Here is a 24,499-nt window from a genome sequence, read left to right as displayed (position 1 = left end):
GTAGCAGCAGGAGGAGCAGTGTGGGTGGTGAGCTTATTGTCAAATCCAGAGGTTTTAACATGGAGAAGAGAGAGGATCTAGGAACCCTAGTCCTTTTTATAATTTGATCCTAGCTGCAACCAATTACATGAAAAAAATTCAATTATGTGGCTTAATTTTTTGGAAATGCCAAACGTCTTATTCACTGGTTATGAATGGATCCTCTGAAGTATAGCTGCAAGGGCCCTCCCTCCCTCCCTCCCTCCCCCTCTGTCTTTCTTTTTCTCTCCTCCTCAACAGCCCTAGGACTTTATTAGCTGAGTCCTCCTTGCAAATCCCAACCAAACCATCTATACATTTGCTATTCAAAATACACTCCCACAGAACAAAAAACATTACACACCAATTGTTTTGAAACAGTTAGCACAACACTATACTGTATGTATTGGACCTGTAGCTATTCATGTCTTTATTTCTGTGATTGCTAAGGTTAGGGTCATGCTCATTTATAGTGTCATAACCAGTTATAATCATGATTTGAGTGTGTGATTTAAAGCAGACCCTAAGGTCAGGTTAACCCGCCTAACCCACACCTGTGAACAAAACATGCCGCGCAGTGGAGGCACTTATAGCAACAGACAACGTGCAAGTTCTGGTTCATATTAAGACTCTCCTTTCCTCTACCATGAACAGGTGTGTTGGTTTGTGTGCATGAAAGTAAAGTGGCTATGTGTGTGAGTGTAGAAGGTGAACCCTCAGGGGTTGCTATGGACAGTGGCCAAAAACAGTATCTGGTGCACAATATCCTGTAATGGGATGAGAGCGTTCTGGAAATCTTGATTGGAATGTGAGAGCGCTTCTGGAACCCTGCTTCTTGTTATTGTAGTTTTATTTTTTCATTTAGGGTCAACTCAAGAAAAACTAACTAGCAGTAGATATTACAGATGACTTCAATTAGTCTGATACATCAAGGGCTCCTCTCAACCCTCCTTGATTGTATTCGTATCCCAAGATATTTTGCCAAGCGCCTGTACATATCTCACTGCGGTTAATGTGTTTTTCAAAGTCGAAAGACTTGAGTCTTCGTTCCTTTAAAGCCATATATGCATGTTCCAAACCCTCTTTGTAATTACAGTATTTGTGTCAGGAGAAAGAGTCCAGAAAACAGTTTGACAGTTTAACAGTTTAACAGTTTTCTTGTCAAATTAGCATACTTTTCGATCCTTAACTAAAGCATGGGCTTATTTTGGAAATCCAGTTGAAAAACAAATAATTTAAGACATCTGACACCTCCTAACTGCATACAACGCAAGCGAGCATCAGCGATAAAATTGGTGTAGTAAAATGTCTTAACTGTATGTGAATGAAACAGTGGTGTACAACTCGATGCAGCGTAACATTTTGAGCAGAACTTTTGTTGGACGTCCTTTTTCTATTTTCTTTTTGTCGCTTGCGTTGTTCTGTTACATTGAGCAAGAAACATGATGCAATGCATATTTAACAAATTCAGTGTGGACAGAGAGCCTACAATGTTAGGCAACAGTCGGACGCTCGCATACAGGACAAGCTGTTACATGGCACTCCTAAGAGTGCCATCCTGCAAACAGGTGCCTCTATACTGTCCTACATACAATATACACTACCGGTCAAAAGTTTGGGGTCACTTAGAAATTTCCATTCCCCTCCATTATAGATAGAATACCAACTGAGATCAGTTGCATTGTTTTTTTAATCAGGGCAACAGTTTTCAGATTACATTATGTGCTTACATGCAAAATGCAAACTTTTGTGTATGCTTCTGGAACAAATGATTGACACCGATTATAGATAATTATAGATATAACAACTGTTCATTATAGTATTCAATAGGTAGCTCAGATTAGTAACAGCTGTTCATTATGTTAAGGATTCAATAGGTAGCTTACTAATGTCACACTATAGTCATGTTGAAAAACATCAACAACCTTACAATACATGTTTCTTCTGTTTTGCCAAAGAAAGGGAAAGTATAAACCAACAATTTAAATTGTGATAGTTTGTTTTCCCAGGATGCTCCCAATATGTTTGTTGCATTAGATCCCCTGTTTGAACCTACCGGTAATTGATTTCCTTTTTTATATGATTGTGTCATTTCTTCTCTTTGGAGTTTTGCACTGATGTTGTTTTGATATGTTATGCAGTCAGTATAGCCTTCCAAATCAGCTATGGATTTGTTCCAAGATCATACTGGACTTGGCTCATAGATTCATAGCTCTGATGTGATATACTGTCAGATAATTGTGTATGGGCTGTCTGCAAGCATTGGAAAATGCCTGTGTTAAAGGCTGTATTAAATCCTTTTTGCTGTTACCCTCATTATCCATATTATTTCCCACCATGACTGGTCATAACAAACAACTAAACAAGGGCCGTTTCCAGATCTGTGATCTATCTGGCTAATTGCAATGATAAGCTCTAAATGAGTGGGAAAACAGTTCCAGCATCAGATCAGTTTCTGAGAGCGCCATTATGGCACATGCGCCCCAGCCAACCATTCAGTGGTTTCTGGAACCTTCCAGGGTACATTGACAGACAACTGTCTGGTTTGGTGTAAAAACAATTTTGAACAACCTTAATAAACCTATTTAGTAAGAACCACGTGAGTGCATGTGTGTATGTTACCCTTGATCAGCTGTTGGCTTGCTTTGCACCTTACATGTAAGTGGTTGTGTAAGTGTTTGCTAGTTGACTTGATGTAAGTATGACTGTGTTGTAGATTGAGGTGGCTTTATTTGGCAGGTCAGTGGTATTTTGTTAATGACAGCACACATAGAACAAGATAAAATACACACACTCTGACATGTTATCCATTACTTGGAGTCCCAAGGGATCAGATGTCATTAAGTATTATGGTTACTAATAATGAGTTTTTGCCAATTGATGTTTTTTTCCTCTTGTGGAATGTAAGTTCATACTACTTCGAACCTAGCACAGGTCTCGCATGACATTGATACAGTATAATGTAATCATTGCTTCCATTATTAGGGAAATTTATAATGGAATGGAATCTGTGGCTGTAAGGTGATATTGAGAAGTGCGGTATAATGTCACTGCATGCCCATACTGATTAGTGGTGAAATGAAAGAGTTGCACACAGTTCAGCTCCATTGGTCAATTTTAATGTTGCAGCCATATCGCAAAACAAACATTCCTGAAGCACAATTAGTCACAGTAATGAATTTGTCTGGCCTATTTCTGTCTTTAAAGTGTTTTTTGTTTCGGTATCTCTTGGCCTTAGATTTAATGCTTGAATTTTGGCTGCAGAAAAATGTAGTTTCCTCTTTGCATGAAAAGGAAAACAGCATGGTATAAAACTCTGACCAGAAAACGCTTGCCCTCCATCCTTATTAATTCTCTCTAACGACGTCACAAAGAGGCTTTATTGCCATTCGCTGGGACCATACAGTGTGTTTGAGTGTGTGAGATAGGAAAGGTGGGAACAAGGGCCCCAGAACACACAAGTGATCACAGATTTGGTGATCACACATCATTGGTGTTACACCTGTTCCCTTGCTGAATGTCACGGCAGTTCAGCCCCACAGCATACTGGGTGACTCCAGACGATCACGATCCCAGTGGTAGGGGATTTGGTGGTGGCTGTGGTTTGATTGTGTTGTTGAGTGTGTGCGGTTTCCACTCTGCACCCTCCAAAAGCGTGCTGTGCAACAAGATTGGTGTTTGTCTTCCCAGTGTGAGACCGTATCTCTTCCCAGTTGGAGGCCCCGTAATTTCATTGTGTTCTCAGCAAACGTGGTTTGGTTGGTTTCCATGCATTGTTGAAAATCGAAGACGATTTCGGTTCTCCTCCCTCTGGACCTTCTCACTGCTGTTAACCAATGCTGCATTGCCTTGTGTTTTGATAAATTAATGTCGGAAATTTCTCACATAGTGGTAGAGATGTGAGTAATGCCTCTTCAGGGACAGGTGAAAGGTTCACTGTGATTTAAGTACAGCTTCAAGGTCTTATATTTTAAGATCTTTTAAATCTCACTTCGCCGTAGAAAAGGGGGTGTGAGTTGATATGGGACAGATGTTCGTCATTAACTGCAGTTGTTACCAGAGCCCCCCCAAAAGCCCACAAGAAAGGCCCTTTTTCCAGGCAGGTAGTCAAAATGTGGGGAACTGGGACCTTCACATTCATGTGTTCACCTTTGAAGCTGGCAAGTTTTGATCCCCATCTGTACTCTGTACTTATCAAAGGGCCTGTATCCCCCAGAACCCTTGCCCAACATCCTCCTTGGAGTCATGGTGTCGTCGCGTTTCTGTAGATCTGAAGGGCTGGAGTGTCATGATCTCGTGACTTCCCTCAGGCAGTGGAGGATGAAGGTCTATCTCAGTTTTGGCAGACAAAGGGTCTGGGTATGATGAGCACAGAATCAGATCTCCCTACACTGAGTCATTCATGTGCATCCTCTAATAATGGATGTTAAAGCACTTTTTATAGACCCTTTCAACAATAAAAACAAAAACAATGCTTGAACATTCTATTTGGTTCCCAATCTACTTCCTCTGCATTAAGATAACATATGGAATTAATATGTTAATATGTATAAAAGGTAGTCTTGTGGGGCCAACTATGATGCTGATAATGGAACTCTCTTGAAAGGGTATATACTGTGGCTAAGTAGCAAGAGTGCAGCAGACTGCAGGGAGCAGAGCATGGTTACAAAAATGGCTGCCAGAAACAAACTGGCTTCGGGCTGAAACGTGCAAATTCCATAAACTCTGGAACACAACCCATCCGATGCTCATGCATGTTCTCACAACATTCCTCCCAGGTCGGAATTAGGAGTTTCCTCCATTCTTCTCATCAGTAGGTTGCTCAGTCTGCTCTCTCTTTGCATAGGAAGTAAGATAATCCCCTAGACAGGATATGACGATTACGCTGCTCTTTGGACAGGATCGTCTGACACGAGACGAGGCAGTGGAAGAACGTCCATATGTTTGTCAGTGTTGTGTTTTTCCTCACGCAGTGCAGCCATTTTTAAGGACAGGTCTGCATTGTGGCTTCATAGGCAAGTTGGAAGCGTGTGGCTAAGCAAGCACAGCTGTCTGCAAGATGGGTCGCCGCTGGCCTGTGCTGTTTAGCAGCTGGACAAGCGCATTTCCACTGTATTGCATGGATATGAGTCAGAGATGCTGTTGTCACAAAGTTGTCTTAGCTTGGCAGCAGAACAGACCGCAACCTACCAGATGTAAACATTTCGTGGTGCACAGGTATTTGTAGAGATTTTCAGTTGGAGCGTAATGTAGATTCCACGCTTTGATTCTGTTTTTAGTCTTGACTCATTTTGCTATGCTACTTTTTTTAATTCAGCAGTCATTGTGATAATTAAATTAAATCAAATGAAAGGTGCAATTAATGTTTGGTATGTCTGTCTCATTTCCTGCCTCAGATGACTCTCTTCACCCTCACTTCCTGATTAGCCGTAAATGTTATGGCCCTCAGCTAGGTATTATACACTCATAAACATTCACTGCCGTCACAATTTGTGGGTATTAAAACTTTCTTTGCTTTAATTCAATTTCCCTGCTTTTTGGCAGTGTGACCATGTCATATTCATTTCTTTTCACCCCCAGGCCTACAGACAGCTAAATGTTTTCATTTTTTTTTCTTTTTTTTTATCTTGGAGTCATTTTCTAAAATCTAATGACGCTACAGGCCTCTTTCATCCACACTCCCAAAACGCTTCAATTTTTTTGGTCTAGCTGAGACGTATTGTATTGACCTTGTGTGACGACTTCCTTGTTGACCATCTGTAGCCAATAAAGATGCGGTGGGGGTATGTCACATGATTGACTGTTCCGCTAGAACCCCGAGGGCGACACTTGTGGTCCCAGTGTTAGTGGCCGTTGGCCCTTTGATTTCTGGGACATCGTGTCGCACACGCTCTCAGAATAATCTCTGCTGTGACCATCTCTCATCAAAGTCTGACCCTTTTGTGCCTACAAGTACATCTGCTTTTTATTCTATAATTAAACCCTTTGTGCTCTCTATTCTCTATTTTCAGGACTTTCAAGTGCATTTTTGTACAGTAGTCTCGGCTATGATGTCTTTGCCCTTGAGCCATGACTGCTTTGAAAGAGAATAAAAACTGTTTTCGTTGAGAAGTGTGTGTGTGTGTGTGTGTGTGTGTGTGTGTGTGTGTGTGTGTGTGTGTGTGTGTGTGTGTGTGTGTGAGAGAGAGTTAGTATGTCTGTATGTATGTAGTGCTGTTAAGATAAGAAGCAGTGCACGTTGTGTAGACCAAATAAAATGTTGACTGAACATTGTATCCACAATCCATTCAGAGGTTGCTAATAAGCCAGTGTTTCCCATACATTGACTTATTTGTGGCGGCCCACCACAATATCAACACTGACCACCACACAATGATTTTCCAGGTTGTACTGAATTGTAAATTTGGTTAGCATCATAACCACGCTGTGTTAATTTGTTAAAAACTGTCGCATTCAAGTTATTTCTGCAAACCAACCACCACAAATGGAATTTCGATTCTCTGGGAAACACTGTAAGCCATCGGAAATGAAAAAGAAATACTCCTTGACTTGCTGGTATGTTGTACTGTCAGTAGTGTATTTTGTCAGTTTCAGCTGAATTCACATTAAGTTCCTCAAGTCATTTGAAAATATTACACTTTTATCCAACATCAAAGAGGCCTTTTTTTCGGTATGTGACCTATTTTTCCCCCTCACACAACCGAGGTTCATCTCTGGCTCTCTGAGCTTTGTAGCTGTCTCATGCTCTAGTGTGTTCAGCTATAATTTATAAACGTATTTGCCTTAATTGTTGTATTGATAATTGTAAATATCTCTGAAAACAACACCAGAACACCCTTCTTGTGACTTGTGTGTAAGAGTAGTGTACAGTCATTAGCATTCATTTATTTTTGTTCCAAATGTATTCTTTCTCTTACTCATTAATCATAGAACCTTGTGTGTTGACAATGCAAAGGATTTTTAACTGTTAATTAGGTGCAGCCGATGTTATTGAAATCTACTGATGATTTTTGCAGAGGTTGGTGTGGGTGAGAAAGAACAGAGGCGGGGGGTGAAATAAAGTTGGACAGTTTGATGTTTCGCCTAAAAACGAAAAGAAGAGATAGCACGCTGGGCCTTTTTCTTGCCTGGAGCGAGAGAGAGAGAGAGAGGGGTGAGCTTAGTGCCGGGGGTTGGGGTTGTTTGATCGGGCGGCGGGGGGCTGATAGTGTGCTGCGGTATGAATGCTCATTAGGGTTCCAGTCAAGCCAGAGATTACGAGCTGTTTGTGGGGCTGTCACCCCCTTCTAGAACTTTCTGAACCTGAACTGGAATACACACACAGTAAACAAATGTTTCTGTTTTCCTTTTTGGCAAATAATGGCATATTATCCCGTCCATGAATGCGGAAAGGGCTGTAATAAATATCAATCACGTTAATGAATAAAAAATGTTGTCAGAAAAGTGTTTCACACACCAAAACATAGAATGAGTCATATCAGCCTTTTCAAAACATCTTGAAAAGACCTTTGAACTAATCCAACATTTTGCAAGCTTCACCAACAGATAGAAACTCTAGAGATTAGCCCTCTCCCTGCGCTGCCAGCGCCTGGTCTGTGTCTCTCACACTGAGCCAACTCATTGTTTAGACCATGTAATCCTACTGTAAACATCACACTCTAATATCCCACTGCTGGGACCAGGTCAAAGCACTGTATGTTTTAACACCACCAAGTACAGTTCCATTAACGACAATGTCATCACTCCCGTCAAGGCAAAAGCTTATCAAACATGTTCATCTTATCTTTCATTTTCACCCTGCTATTAGTTTTGCCATGCCATATGTAATTTAGCTTTCTGCCTGTGACACAGTGTGGTGTCTGTATTTATTGCACTACGGCTTCAGTTTTTAGTTTAGATTCTTTGGGGTTCTCAGTCCCCCAAATCCAAAGGTCGTGGCTTACTGCCCCTGGGTGCAAATAAGGCAAGCATCAATAGAAAGAGTGGTGATGTGTCATGAATTACATGGTGCTCCGACTGGATTACAACGACTAATGAAATTCTGCTGTGTTTTGACAGCCTTGGAGAGTTGCTTACTTAGTCACTTTCTCAATAGGCATTAGAATATTATTTCTGAACAAACACTCCCCTAGTTGTGTAAGAAGTAAATACTTCAAAATGCATTAGCACTTTTTGGGTGATGTTTTGGTAACTGTGAATAAACTGTGCACATGCAATTATATTCTTTACACACATCTGAATTATATCATTCTTTTTTGTATCATTATAATAAACTTGCCAAGGCTTAGAAATAGAATTTTATGGATATAAAGCAGGAAAAAATCAACTTCTTGTTAGGAGATGTACAAAATAACTTAATTTGACACTATCTAGAAATCCCTCCATTATGATATTTAATGGGTTTACTATTCATCCATCAACCCAAGGTACCTCCACAGGTGTAGTGTGGTTTACCAGTTCATCTACCTTAAGTGTTTGACCAGCAGGAAGCAAGGAGCAGACTGGGTGCAATTTAGTTCTTTAGTTTAGTTAGTTAATTCTATTTTGTCTTTTCTATTCAGCGGAATTATTCTATTCTATACACTGAATAAAGTGTATTATATTGATGAATATGTTGAAATAAGTTATAAGAGGTTAAAAGCATTGTGAAGGAGGACAATTATCACAGCACAGTTGTTTCTTGATGCCGGCTATTGCTTTGTGACGTACATGAGTAGCAAGGTCAACCTATATGCGCTAAAGAGACTTTCACAGATGATTTTCAGTTAATTTAATGCAAAGCTCCTATCTTGGAAGTCCACATGTTCAGCTTGACTCAAAAGCTCACCAAACAGTGTCAGACTGACTGGAAGCCACTACATATGCTCTGCACCCTGTACTCATCTCTGCTTCTTGTTCTTGCACCCAGACCAAAGTAGCGGAACATAAACCCCATCTGGCCCTCTCACCCACAAGAGCTGCTAATTGTGCTTCTTGCTGTGCCAACCCAAACCGGTGGCATGGAACTGTGGCAAACAACTCGTGCAGTGCTGGGCATGCACTTCCCCACAGTGACACTCCAACACCCCCTGTAACAAATTATTTATTCATGCGTAATTACTGATCCACGGTCTGATTCATTGCCACACAATATCTCAGCAATTTCTTTGGAGAGGCAGAGTGGTTGTATGCTATCCTGTTGTGCATTCACAACATATTGTACACAGGGTAGAGGGTCAAGTCCTTGGTGACAAATTTAGTAAAGATTTGAAAGTTAATTCATTTTCATGATCCGTACTTTTTTGTGTATTGCACCAAAGGTCAAGAATTTATTTGAAACCAAACTTTACTGAACTAATGGCTGATTCTCTCTTTCTCTCTCTTTCTTTTAGTTTCCAGTGCCAGTCACACCCTGTTGGACCGAAGCCCTGAGACCTTCCCCGCAGACTCACATGAAGATAGTGAATGTAAGGCCTGAGCTTCTCCCATCGTGACCAAATGGTGCCCAGATGCCACATGGCAGAGATAGCTCTGAAGAAATATCGGGATGTTTAGACGATCTAATTCTTGTCATTATTAGGCAAAAAAAGTAGCAAGTAGCACCACACCCAGTAAGGACATTTGTCTATCTTAATTCTGGCGCATGCATGGCATACCGTAGATGCTGGTGATTTTTCGTTAATTTAATGAAAACAAAGATTTACTAGATCCTGCACATATTTCACTCACCCCAAATGAGAAAGCATAAAGGACCTGTTCAGCAGCTAATGGTTTTTGTAACGGTTTATTTTGAAAGCACAGCAGACTTTTAGGACTCCTTGGCTGTGACAGGGTGTTTTTTTATTGTTATTTTTACTCCATCTATCTTGGCGCTGCAAACAACATTTTTTTAAACAAACAAATACTTCTGACAGCTTTACACAAAGTTGGAGTTCTTCACCAGACTGATTGATGGCTGCTGTCACAACAGCTCCTGCAATCTGCTGCCTCTTATTCATGGCCCGTAATTCAAAGAGTTTGTCATTCAAACAACCTAAAATTGAATAAGTGTCCCACCCCATTCCATCTCCCATTTGGGGGATTTCCACCGCTTTTCCAAATGGCTCCTGTGGCTTTGCTATTAGTGGTCAATCCTAATCAATACCCACAGCCGGTTGAGCGCCAGATCCGCACCAGTTCGGGCTACGGAGTAACCGCGACTTTCCGAGTAACCTCTCATGACTCCAAAACAGCATGTCTCCTTCGAGCTTTGGCTGGTGGAATTTCTGACACCAATTACGGGCCCCCCTGCATCCCCCCTCCCAAACGCTTTCCCGCTGTCTTTGATCATTTTTTTAGGGTCTGCCACATGACCTCAGCGGTGGTGATTTATATGAAATGATAACTGTTTGAGGGTGTTTGTGTTTCATGAGGTGTGGTTGGTGTGAAGGTTATGCTGACGTCACTGTGCTCATTTTGAACTTTCTTCTCGTCTGGTCTTTGTTAATTCATTCCTGCCTTGTTTGCATTCCCCGATTAAAAAAGGTTCAGGCTCAGAGCACACTTGCCTAGTGGTTTGGGTGCTCGACCTTAAAAGTGGAGGGCTAAGTCCCTTTAGGGGGTCATTTTAACTTCAGCCAGAGTGAATAAGTAATAGTTAACACTGTTCCATAGGCCTCACACATTATCTATTTACAAGCTAGATATCAGACCCTCCCATACAGTAAATCCCTCCATATTCATACAAGGGTCTTTATTGGTTTAACTAAATGTGATGTGGTGTCCCAGTTTTGAACATAATATAAGCCCTGAGTGGAATGATGTAAAATAAAATGTATTTTCAACAAATGTGTGGTTCAACATTTCTATTTTGAAGAACCAGTTTTATTTGAGATCAGTATGTCCCCTTTCATCTAGAATCAGTCTATTGTCATTGCACGGCTGGTGTTTTGAGAGAGAGGGGGAGAGAAAGAGGGGGGGGCAGAAAGAGAACAGACACATCATTTAATATACATTTAATATGTAATAATTGGTAGGAAATAAACTGATTCAAGCGCACATGTATTCATTAGTGGGCAAATCTGGCTTGGGCCTCATTAGTGCTCTGGAGTACCTACTTGGTGAAAGGTCTCGACTGAATGTGAAGAGATATCCCAGAAATCTCAGTTTCCCTCCCACTCCTCCCCCATACATCCCTGCCCTTGAAGTCAACTTGTGATTCATTTAAATGGTAATTGCTCTGATATTCACGTCATGTCGGATCCTCTTGCTCTTAATGGATTTCTCAAATCTCCCTCATGTCAATCACTGACTTGTTCTCTTTCGTTTGCCATCTGCTGTGATTTATTCCCAAAATGCGTGGGGTTGGCATGAGTTCACTCTGTGATTCAATAGACAGGCCGTCACAGCAACACACCACTGAAATTCTGGTTGACTTTAGCCCATGCTGTGGATAGGCCATATCCACAGTATCCTGAGCACACCATGTCATGTGGTCTGGGTAATTTGAAGAGCTGTGTATCTGGTCATGTCAGTCATAGTTCAGGGAAGCGTTGTTTTGTTTTTCCAGGCGTGTGTTTGTTTTTTGAGTTTTTCTCTCTCTCTATTTCTCTATTTCTCTCTCATTCTCTCTTGCGCAAACACACACACACACACACACACACACACACACACACACACACATACTCACTTTCACTCACTTGATAGATATACGGCCTCTCTTCCTCAGACCTCTTCTACCATCTCACACATACACACACACAGACACACACGCAGACACACTAACACACATACACACACACACACACACAGACACACTAACACACATACACAGACCACACAGACCAATCATAATCCAACCATTATCCTAATGCCATGAACTCTCCCCTACAGACATGTACTGTGATTATGAGTCGCCATGCTCCTGGTCCTTGTCCAATCACAGCGGCAGCAGCGACTGGCAGGTCGTGTCACCTCAGCAGAGTCACCTGGGACGACGCGGTTTACGTCCGGTCACAGATCACTCTGTCGGCAATGCTGGTGGTAAGACGAAGGCACTGTAACACACACCAACCCACACTTATCTCATCCCCCATAATCAGTGGGCTGCTGTTTTTTTGTATTCTCAAAATATGCCCATTTGGAAAAGAGAGGTTCTAATAAAAATCTGTCTGATTTTTATTTGATAGGTTGTATGTAAAGCTAATAAATATTCATAGTTTGTGTTTTCTAAATAGTAAATATTTTGAGTGTAGTGCTAAAAATTCAGAACTGCGTTATGGAAAGGGAATTTCAAAGCTGGACCATATGAGAGACGTACTATTAATCTCAATCTGCCTTTTAACCTTATTTCTCTTGACATGTTTTACACTGAAACAGTTCAGTTTGTTATTCCGTTTCACAAGTCTCAAGTATGGTGTACCTGTCTGGTAGGAAATATTACTTTGAACAGATACAAGTAAGTCTCACATCAACACCTGCATTATATTTTGAAGCCTGCTGAATAGTCATTTAATTAGTCTAAATAACTTCCAGACTTGCAAATCATCTTAAAATATTAGATGCTGTCATGGTCTTTCAGAGTCAGATTGTTTAGATAAACTCCCACTGACTCCAAATTCAATGGGCTGCTTTGGTTAGAGAGAAATTACATATGTATGAGTGATATAACCTGATAGCTACAGTATGAAGCAAATAAACTAAGCCAGTTACCACAGAGCATTTGGTGAGATCTGAAAAAATACCAAAGAGTAAGTATACATTTTGCGGTTAGATCATGGTTAGATCGTTTTCATTATTCAAAAAGGTGAGGGCAGTAGTAATGCTCTTCGGATCAGACACAGCAGGTCCGAAGTGTTCAAAGAGGTTTTTAAAGATTTTCTCTTGCATTGCTGGTTCTGGGGTACTGATTATTTGTCTTGCTTCACCAGTGTATGCTCTTGTGTGCAAGGGTGATGTGTGTGATCTTTGATTGCCATTGCAGGCCACTACCTAGTTTTGGGGCCCAGCTCGTCAGCCGTGGCCTCTGGGAGCTGCGAGTTCCACGCCACCAGTCCAGTGCTAATGGGCAGCGGGCCGCTGTGCCACCTACGGGTTGCCCGCTTCCACCCGCCCCCTTCCGGGGGCAATCTGTCCGTGCTAATAAGACGAGCCGACTCCCCCGCGATCCTTAAAACACTCGCCCTCAGCACCACAGGCAGAGGAAGCAGCAGGTCAGTCACCTTTCACTTGCTCAAGCCACTGATTGCCCCAGAATATTCAGAAAGAGTTCAGCCCACACGGGCCCACGCAGTACAGTGCAGTGAGAAAAGAAAGTACTGGCTAGGTGGTTTAGTGAATCATGTGAGTATGGCCAGGGTTTCATGAACAGAATCATAAAAGGATTAAGAAATATCAGAGGTTCAGTCTATTGTTACAACCCTGGCTCAGGGCAAAGTAACAGAGAACAGAAAGGCCACATGGGAGTTGCGAAAAAAATAAATCATAGATTTATTGAATGAATAGAACTTAACAGCGTGGGTTAAGTAAAATCAGTACAATACGAAATACAGTACATGAAGATAGAAAGACACACAGACAACTTCTTAGTTAGTTAATGGGGTTATTCCTTAGTTTGAGTTCCTTACCTAAATGACTGCACTTGGTCATCATTTGAAATCAGTTAGCAAGATGCTCAGTAAACCATTGCAGAATGGGACACATTGGGATTGTAAAGTTATTGTCATTGAAGATAGTTCAACATACACACACACACACACACACACACACACACACACACACACATACATAAACACACACACACACACACACACGCACGCACACACACACACACACACACACACACACACACACACACACACACACACACACACACACACACATATATATATATACACACACACACCTTTTATTGTTATGGCACTGCTCAACGATTAGATTGATGGATTGAAAGGAATAGATTGACCCTCCGTACTATGGGGAACATTGCAGGGAAAATTGATTTGACATTCACTTTACTTACTGGTATGGGCAGAGCAACAGTCTGTGCCTTAAGAAAAGATGAATTGCGTTTCCAAACCTTTTGTTAAAGGATACTGCCTTGATATTGATTTTTTTGCTTGGCAGAGCTATTTTAAGATGCATAAAAGCATTTTGTTTCTAAAAGCAGCCCTTGAAATTAAGTTGAACTTAATTATTTTGGTCATAACTGGAGAGGACTATGTGATGCATACCAAGAGATAATGTTAGCAGAGAGAGAAAGAGGAAGCAAATAGATAGATTTAGTATATTTTATGTCCAAAAATATAGACTAAATCACAGGATATCATTATTAAATAATTAATGGCAAATTAATCATTAATTTGAATATGGCCTTGATTACCTATTGCAGTGCATACTCAAATAGCCAAGACATGAGATGAAAACACACCAGTATGATGTGTATTAAATTGCAATCGAAAACAAGCCTTGCCATAGGCATGCACTTACAAGCGTTTGGGGGGATTTACACCAAGAATACATTCTTTGTGTGAAATATGATCATGTCTGTATTTTGAGATTTTATCATTTTTGTTGTTGACTCATGCAGCAGTGTGCCTTCAGGAGCCCCAGGCTATGGCTCTTATCACTACGAAAACAGCAGCACTGTGAAACATATTTTTTTTGCCAGACTGAAAACAGATACGTAACCGTAAATGTACTATTTTAGACACACTTTAATATTAATGATAACTTTAAAGTCATTTTTAGGTTTGATATAGGCTTACTTGTCAAACTTGTCAGACCATAGGCCTAATGCATTGTATACACATGAGAGAAAGGCTGGGTGTCAAGACTTGATGTATAATGTGTTTCATAATTCAGTCATCTGGCAAGGTGATGGACTTCTACCCTGGAATAATATACCACGAAACACCTGAGCTATGAGAATGTAATGGCATAGAAAGCTGTCCTCCATTGCTCTTGGTAAATCATAGACTCACCTAAAAAGTGATGAGGTATTCAGATTTTAAGGCACCAGACATTGTACAATAGTTGAATCATTTAAAAAAAACAAAAACAAAAAAAAACAGACACATTAGATTATTCTGTATTGACCCATTTTTGTACATCAACAAAAATAAAAAACAAAGCAAAACTTACATCCAGAATATTTATTTCTGTCGTTCTGTTTTAAGTTAAGGAAAGGTTATTTTCATTCACAAACTTCTAGGTTCATAAATGTAACTGATGGGGTATTTTTACAAAATGTAAACACATATTAACCCTTAAAGGTGTGGGTTTTTAAACATTCTAACATAAGATTCTGTTCCGCAACAATTGAAGGTTCTAAAATTCTATGTTGAATTCCCAGATATTCTTTAGAATGTTCATTTCCCAACATTCCCGTACACCTTTTAAAGGTGCGATTTGTAGGATTGTTACTGAACGTTCTGTAGGCCAAAATCAAAACACTGGTGAACGGTTTCAAGACTACCAGACGCGAGCCTCTTCTGGGTTGCCAGATGTAATGAAGACTTAACGTTAGTTGACCTGCAGCTGCTTTAACGTTTCCTAACGACCTAGCTACACATTAAGGAAACAATGAAAACAAAAAATACCTCTCTAACCAACGTAACATATTTAGCTGAAGTCAGCGATGCAGATGAAGTTTAGCCTAGGCTACCTGTTGTGGAGAAATATTGCCAGCTCTGCATCAGACTTGATATTCCTCGTTTGACGAAGACGTCACCATATCAGGAAGCTCCTCCGATGTCCACTTAATTTGTTTCTTGTTTTAATTTTGTAAATTTGCCTGCCTCTCGTAGGCGTTTATGACTACAACTGACAGCTGTTGACAGTTGGCCTTTGCTAATTTGGCAACCCAAATAGGAGGACGTGCTAGCCCATTATTAATACGCTATTCTAGAATTAATCGTTCAAAACATAAACGAAAATTCCAAGAGATTCCACCCCGTAACTCATTTTTTTCATGGGTTTTACGGGAGTTTACGGGTTAGAGTAATGTTGTCAAATAAGCCATTACTTCAATTCATCGTGTTTCCTTACTCTCTGACAACATATGGTGATCATTTTTGGAATGGTTACAGTTTATTTTCCATTATTTCCTACATACTGGACCTTTAAGGGTTAATGGCACCTTTGATTTGTTAGTTCCTCCATATTTGCACCACATAACCACTACAGTGGAGGAGAGGGGGAGGCAGCACCCCGCAGGTATCTCTTGAAAATAGCTGCTGAGATGCTGTTATGCAAAGCCCTTTGTCATACCACTGATAAAGGGATTGGGGCATTAAGGGATTTTTTTCTGAAGTCAGATGTCTTTCAGGCGCTTCGAGGCGAAGTTTACTGTAGCTGTCGGGCAGATGCTAAGCTTTGGGGATCCTCAGCAGGAAATTGATCTGAGGCTCAAAAGTTATGCAGAGGAGAGAGGAATGCATATAACTAGGAAAGGAGGGCAGGAGAAGAGGAGACACTAATCATGATCATATGTCTGTGCCCGTTGAAAAGGATATGCAGACACATATTTGTCAGTCCAGCCATTGTGTTTTTAAGGAGCCTGAAATGAGGGATGAGGAAAGAAATGGGACATGGCATGTCTTGCTAGGAAGTCAACAAAAAGAACATCTCTCAACTGGCATTGAGTGATATTAGAAATGGCATTTCAACAATGGAAACCATCATTATGTGTGGTGCTGAAATCTTATTAAGAAAAAAATTGGTGGCTATCTGAAGTAATGTGATGAAAAGTGACGGGAAATGACTTCATTTGACAGAAACAAGGCCCACAGTCTGACAGTGCATGTAATTAATAAAAGAAAAGAAAAACATGCTCAAACACAGCACATAGACAGAGTCATTTCTGCCCATCTCTTTCCAGGGCCTACTGGGAGGAGCTGGAAGCTGCCATTGGGCTGGTTGACGAGCCCTTTCAGGTGACGCTGCTTTACTCGGGGTGTCTGAAGGACAATGGGGCGCTGCTGGCCATAGACTCTTTGGAACTGCCAGGCTGTGAAGGTGAGACTGCCTGGCTGTGAGGGGGCTGATGGTGAAATACATGTATTTCATGTACAGTAATTTCCTGTGTATTAGCCGCATTGTGTATAAACCGCAGGACATTGTTTTATGCAAGTTAAAAAAACAAAACCATACTAACTGCCCCGTGTATTAACCTCGTAGCTGAAGAAATTTTGCAAAATCAATGTATAAACCACGGCTAATAATTGGGAAATTATGGGCAATAGAATTACAATTGCAGTTCATTACAGTAGAATTACAAGCCAGTGAGTTTGAATTGTGTAACAAAAAAAAACTGAAATATGAAAGACAATTCATACTTCATTTCTTGAATTCTGAGATGAAATAAGCACAACCCTTTTCATAAGAAGTCAAGCTATAGTAAATAAACAAGAATGAATAAAATTGATAACGTCTAAAAAGTATTTGCAGAGGTACTTAAGAGGCCTTGTTTATCTGTATGCTGTGATTTTTCAGACGACCATGGCCTAGACAGTGACTGTGATGAGTCGATGACCTTACACTGTAACTTTGGAGGCTGTATAGACAAAAGCCGTGTGTGTGACTTCCATACGGACTGTCCGCTGGGGGAGGATGAGGGCTTCATATGTGGTGAGTTTAGACTCCATGCTTCACTATGCTTGCTGTTTAGAATTGTAATTTAGTATTTAGCATTACTCTTTAGCCTTTAGCATTACACTTTGATGTTTAGCATCAATATCCTAGCATAGCACTGCTCTATTATTTTCTAAAATGTACAGTAGCCTAATGCACAGAATTGACATGGATATTTTAATGACTGTTGACAAAGCCATGATGTTACTCAGTATTGTTCCAACAGACTCTGCCCCCTCCCAGTTGTCATATGTATCACTGCTTCAAGCACACCTTGTCGAAAATCAGTGCAATTTGAGTGATTGCTTTGCAAATTTAGGTCAGATTAGGAAATCAAGAATGGCACTTATTAGTTCAGTCAGTATGCAAAGCTGGAAAGCTGGAAAAACACGTAGCACAACAGATTGAGGTTTGAGAGCCACAGTGTCCTTCCTGAAAGATTTCCTGACCTGTTTTTTATCAACATGCCCATCAGTGAAGGCTTCATTGCCTCCCTTATGCCTAATTGAAGGCATTGATTGGCCTTGGAGTGCCGTGACATGTTGGTCTTTGTGTGTGCCTTAATTGCCAGTTAATGGAAATTCTCTTCGGAAAAAGCCTGTCCATTCTGTTGTCCTGTAGCACAAGGTGAACTCACAGCAGCAGCAGAAGCCTGGTGAATGGTTTTTAATGACATGGACCTCAGGCAGGGAAAGACGCTAAAGAAAATAGGTCACTTCCAAATTAAAACTGGTTCACAACAATAAAAAACATTCTAAAATGTAAATACATATTTGTTCTGATTTAATTAGAGAATATTTGTGCATTGTTATTTAAGCAATATGACAAGCTTGGGAGTGGTTTTGGTAAAGTATATCGGCACGGCTGCAATTTGTTCATTGTTCGAAGGTAATTATTCGTTCATTGTTCATTCATTAGCCTTGCCAAGCAATGCAACACCACTTGAGAGCCAATTTCAGTAATTTGTGTAGCTTACTTACTTGTTTATTCGTCTCGTATTACTGTAAATCGAACATTCACCTACTGTGTATTTAGACCTACTTCATTTTCTCACTCAGTGTGACATCATGAAATCGCAGCTCGCAGCGCATAATTTTAAATTATTAGTGATTACTGGCCGATAAAATGCCTGAGTGGGGATATCCTGAGATATCGCCACTTGTGATGATTCATGGAATGCCTCTTGTCCAAATGTATAAATAGATTGACCGGACCTAACTGTTGTATAATGTTATATATTAACTGATTCATTCATCAAATAATCTATTAATTTCCAGGAACATCTGTCTGTGTGTTCTTCACATCGTATTACACGGCTCTTCATAGTGCTGCAGAATGCTCCATTCACTTGAATGGGCCTTCCCAACGTTTGGCGGTCTGCTAATTCTGAATAACAGACCGTTGCTAAGTATAACAGACCGCTGTCAAGGAAAATGGTAGCCTAGAAATCTAGACGCGCCCCTAGCGGAAGCAAATTACATTTGCTGCCAGGGCTAGTCTAGCAACTCTCCATTGGCTTGTGAGCTGTTGATTGGATAAGAAATGCTAACTAGATCAGAACTATTTATATGCTCTTGCCATTCTTGTCACTTCCTCCCTACACAGAACACTAACTACAGAAAGCAACTCAAGTGAGTGCAGTGTTGAGTATTATGTTATTTGGATGTCAAATACAAAATACAATGATAAAAGACATACATGTAGATATTTCGGTAACACTTTACTTCCCATAGGAAAAATCGCAAGATACCGGATCTCCTCATATAGGCAAAGATGGCAGTTTGTTGTAGGCAAACTTCAGAGGTCTGTTACAGATTTTCATGTGCCTCCTAATGAATGAGTGCGAGTTGAGGCTGTTGGTGTGAAAGGGCCATCAGAGGCGTTAACAGCAGGCAGCGTGCCACCTACATTAGCGGTATTAAACTTTAAGGCTGTGATAAATTCTTAATCCCCTCCCACGGATTAGCCGGCGAGAAAATGCTTCCCTTGCACAGGCAGGACTTGCCACTAAAAGTGAAGTGTGAGAATCACAAGCGGAGGAATCTGCATGGCAGACCTTGTGTGTTATGGTAGGCCACTTGTCTGCCTGTCTTACATGCTCAGGATACTGAGGCTGAGACTGGTGGATTTGGCTGTGTTTTTTCTGTGTTGGATGTGTGCTTTTCGTTATATGAGGTGTTTTACGAAGGGTATTTACATCATTATAATTTTATACCTATGTGAGAAGGAATACATAATAAAGTGTATATTAAGTAAATAAAGTCAAGATACCGCACTGGGGCAGAGTTGAGAGCCCGGCCTTTTACTGCTGTATCAGAAAAGAAATGGGCTCCACTTGCCAGGCCTCCCCCATTAGTCAGAAAAGTATTTTTGCTCTCAGTCAAATGCATTCATCAGTGGATGCAAAGAAATATGTAGCCCTGTACAGAATGAGATGACTGTGCCCAGTTAGTAATGAAATGATGGTGTGTGTGTGTGTGTGTGTGTGTGTGTGTGTGTGTTACTGAAAGGAGGGTTATTGAAAGCACTGGAATTGTGGGGCCTGCGGGAGTAAAGGTTTGAAATGATTCTTGGAGTGATTGCGAAGGCCATGAAAACACAGACACTCAGTCGAGTTCCAGTGCTGCATGCTGAAAATCACCGCCTTCATCTTGGAGTTTGACTTTTCAACTCTGTAGCCTGCGTAACCCTCCCCCAATGCTAACCGTGCTGGATCGGTCAGCAAAGAACCTCTGTCATTTCCTCCCCTTCCCTTGCAGAGCTGTCAGCAGGACTCCACACTGAGCCAATGCAGACAGACCTACACACACACACACACACACACACACACACACACACACACACACACACACACACACACACACACACACACACACATACACCCTCACTCACACATCCAGTTTGTTTTCAATGGCCACCAGTACTTCTATTTGCTAAACAGCTGGAAATTAGGACTGCACAGCTTTGTGTTTCTCTTGGCCTTATATGTGCATTTTCGAGCCTCCCCTCCTCCTCCTCCTCCTCCCCCCCCCCTCAAACCTTCCTGATCCTTGTTGTGTTTCCTTCCAGACTCTTTGCCTTTTGGGGCTCACTGCTCATTCGAGTCGGGCCCTTGCGGATGGTCAGTGTCCGAGCGTCCATCCTCCTGGGTGCTGAGCAGTGGGGAGGAGCTGGGGAACCGCAGAGGCCTGCTAGGAACCACACTGCAGCTCACTCAAGGTCAGTGTGGGGAGTGGAAGTGTGATCAGCTGTTTCCTCATCCTCATCCTCATCATCACTTTGTTATGCTGTGGGGGTGTTCACCACCCTTCTTGTGAATAGTATCTGCACTATATAAGTTGATAAGTTGCCCACAGTTTCAGTAATAGTAATGTTTATGGAGGAGTAGAAGTATTCTCATTGGATTCTCATGACCTGTATTGAATTAAAAATCAGGTGTTTATATTTGTAAGACATGTAATTGTATTGTATTGTATTGTATTGTATTGTATTGTAAATATTTGTTATGTGTTTTAAAAAAAGACCAGTGGACCAAAAACTGCTGTAAACATAGTAACAGTGATATGTGGAGGGTTTTAAGAGGTGTGTGATCATCATGGGTGTCGGGGCTGCCTCTGCCAACACAGAGAGAAAAGAGAGAAGTTGAGAGAGCACATTTTTTTCTTCAATCTGTAATCTTGAATATCTCTACATCCTTGGGAGTGAAACTGATTTTCCTCTTTTTTTTTTACACATATTGTTGTTTTTAAACAGTTAATAAAAGCTACTGTTTGCTTGAAGTCACTGTAGACATACAGTACAGCATGAGTGAACATTAGTCAAAATACTTCTCTAAATAAATAAATTATATTTAGAGATCATTTATGTCCTTTGGCTCTAACTTAAATTGAATTTGCCTAGCTATTAAACTAGCTCTACTTAGACTTTGCCCATCATTCATAAGAGGGCCCCTAGAGTGCATACCAGTATGTGCTTGGCCACTTTACTCGGTGTGAGTAATTATTATTTTTTTCATTAGCACACAAGTCTGACCATCAGTCTCATCCACACTGGGAGGAGCATTGTTACTGGCTGCTAAATCAGATGAGACGGATAAAAGCCATGCAAGGCTGACCTTAAATCTCCCCCAGCCATTCTAGAATGGTTTTAGAGAAAAACACTGAATCATTTCTGGAGATAATTACCCTGGTCCAACCCTCGTCAACTCCCTAACATAGTTTTTGCAGCCGCCAGAGCAGGACAGAGAGATACAGCTGCCGTGTTTGTCCTCCTGCGGTTGGGGAGGTGAGCAGGATCACCTAAGGATTTGAGACGGACGAGGTGTATGGAAAGTTTATCCTGCAAATAGCTCCTCACATTTCTCAGATTACAGGCTTTAAAATGCAATACATTTCAGTTTTTTTAACAACACCCCTATGGGATTTAGGCTAAAGGTACAGCACTCCAAAATATTTATGAAAGAGAGCATTGAGCTTTGTTTGGAAAGACCTTGTAGGATCAGTGCTTAATAAAGATATGTCCTTCAGGGAGCGGACATACAGTAAGATTTAGGAGCAGCTGAGAAACGCCTAAGCACTATGTGGTCCTATATGATGAATTGTTTTGTGAAAGTGTGCTCCTGCAAAAAAAAATCTGTATTTTGGCGGTCCACCTATGTTTTATGGCTGGCTGGTTTTGTGTTCAACCGCAAAAGCTCTAATGGCTAAGCCAGCTTGATGTGTTGTGTGATGAGAATAGAATGCCATTCACCCTTTCATCCATATGCTTTCATCACTAGATGAGGGTAGAGTTTTGACCCTTGACCTTGACTTGGGCTCCGGTCTAGTCTTCTACTTTCTTCTTGTTCTTTCATTTTCTTCAACATTTCCTTCCCTTCCTCCCTTTTATATTTTATCTTCTCTTTTATCTCTTCTTATTTACCTTTCCTAACTCCATTGCATTTATCTATCTTTACTTTTATCTACTTCCTCCTTTTCTCCCAGGTCACTTCCTGTATTTGAGGGTCAGGAGCAGTCGCCTATCTGGAGAGGCTGTGATGCAGAGTCCGAGTCTTCCTCAGACCGTCTCTGCAAGAGACTGTCAGGTGTGTGAATGACTGACCATTGATAGCTGCCATGATAGTTTAATGCTTAGTTAATGCTCAAATACTGTAGCTAATTCCTAACAAGCTAGCAACAGAATGTTCAAGTAGTTGGTGTTGTGGCTATTTCAGTGAAGGTTCTATGGATAAAATCAGTGTTAAATGGTTCAACATGATGCTGGGTAGTGTATGTTACGTTTCACAAATGTTTAAAGCCAGTCATCATAGTTTGATGACACTACTTTCAGAGTTGTTCGAAAATGTTGTCTAATGTTGATTACTTGATGTACTTGATTAATATTAATTGTTGATGTACTGTAAGTCTCAGATAGGTTTATTAATTTTGTCTAAATATACTGTAGAGTTTTCTGTAATAAAAGTTGTATTGTAAGGTCCACTCATGATGTGTCCTGTGCTGTTTTGTGTTATATGCAGTTGCGTTTCTCTGTCTATCTCTACGGGGATTTCAATGGCACCGTGATGATCTCACTGGAGTCCAACGGCACCACAATGTCCCTTCTGGTGTTTGAAAGGTCAGGTCTTTGGAAGGACAACTGGCAAGAGGTCACGCTGCCCATTTCTCGCATCCTCAATGGGTACGCATTCTGCAAGAGCATACAGTTTGCATTAACTTCAATGGTAATTCATAACTAGCATAATAGCTTTGTTGCCATTGATGGACTGTAGGCACAGGCAGTACAATGGTTTCCTGTAGATCCCAATAAGCAAACCATGTGTGCTTCAGTATGAAATATATCTCTTCATTGGTGAAGGTTCCACATCAAAGTGAGAGCGCTGTGGGGGCCTGCCTCTTATGCTGAGATCGCCTTGGATGATATCACCCTGGGAGCAGCATGTTTTAAATCAGGTATGGCCTATTATTGTGATATTTCACACTTCAATGGTACATACTTGCTCAATGAATAGCCACAAGCTGTGAGGAGAATTTATTTTACAGCGGAATCATGAAAATGAATCTTGAAAGCTGGCCCTCCATAAAGTCTTGACTGATTACCCAACTGTGACTTTAGCAGTGTGGGCTTCAGTTTTACAGCTACTCTATATTTTTTCATCCTACCATCAGCATACCATTTGCCAGTATGTGAACTCTGATAGCTCACTGGATTGTACGTAAAATGAGGTCAGCAGAAAAGTTCTGTATGCTTGGAGTAGATACTCAAGACGCTAGCAGAATATTTTCAACACTGTCTTGAGTTGTCTCCTCAGTGTGCATGTAGAGTCATCCTGGCCAGCCAACTATGCAGTTTATTGAAAGTCCATAGATATGCCAATGAGGCTGTGAGAAGATGTTCCGTTTCTTGACCTCCGCAGAAGTGATGTATTGTCAAGGCAAGTGCAAGTGATGACTTGCTGGGGCACATGGAGGACATAGCTCAAAAGGGAGAACCATTTCTGTTTCGGGCGACTCGGAACTCTGATTCCTTAACCACTGTCTCCAGTGAGCAGCAGGAGATCTGTCTTGCGGAACCGATGATGCAGGGCTTGGCCGATTGGTTGTGAAAGATGCCGGTGCTGATGGCGTTCCCCACTGCTGCGATCCTGAAAATAATCCTCGTAAATACGGATACCCTGGATGTGAAGTGTTCGTCAGCGGCTTGGGTGGCTGCAACTTCACAATGGCGCATCTTTGCTAAAGGTTGCAATTAAACGCTGACATCGGCACAATCTGTCAACGCTCGCACTGGGACGCACCCTCGCTAGGGTTTCCTAACTGCTCACATGCTAGGAACATTGTGGGACCGCAGGCCAAGGAACCCCATCGACAGTTTAATTCGTTAATCGGCAAGGCTT

The 24,499-nt window shown here is 41.2% G+C and overlaps 1 protein-coding gene across 1 annotated transcript in view; it reads left to right on the top strand.

The window, feature by feature from the left end:
• The window catches only part of ltk (leukocyte receptor tyrosine kinase), a 57,908-nt gene that overhangs the window by 10,157 nt on the left and 23,252 nt on the right, over positions 1-24,499 (top strand). The window contains exons 2-10 of the mRNA XM_048228717.1: positions 9,390-9,464; positions 11,869-12,018; positions 12,959-13,187; positions 16,856-16,992; positions 17,470-17,604; positions 20,677-20,826; positions 22,590-22,690; positions 23,123-23,283; positions 23,461-23,555. Coding sequence (XP_048084674.1) covers positions 9,390-9,464; positions 11,869-12,018; positions 12,959-13,187; positions 16,856-16,992; positions 17,470-17,604; positions 20,677-20,826; positions 22,590-22,690; positions 23,123-23,283; positions 23,461-23,555 — 1,233 coding nt within the window. The remainder of the gene's footprint in view (positions 1-9,389; positions 9,465-11,868; positions 12,019-12,958; positions 13,188-16,855; positions 16,993-17,469; positions 17,605-20,676; positions 20,827-22,589; positions 22,691-23,122; positions 23,284-23,460; positions 23,556-24,499) is intronic.

This window comes from Alosa alosa, chromosome 19, assembly GCF_017589495.1.
Source record: "Alosa alosa isolate M-15738 ecotype Scorff River chromosome 19, AALO_Geno_1.1, whole genome shotgun sequence".
In the NCBI taxonomy this organism is placed as follows: Eukaryota; Metazoa; Chordata; class Actinopteri; order Clupeiformes; family Clupeidae; genus Alosa; species Alosa alosa.
This window is presented reverse-complemented; position numbering and strand designations above follow the sequence as displayed.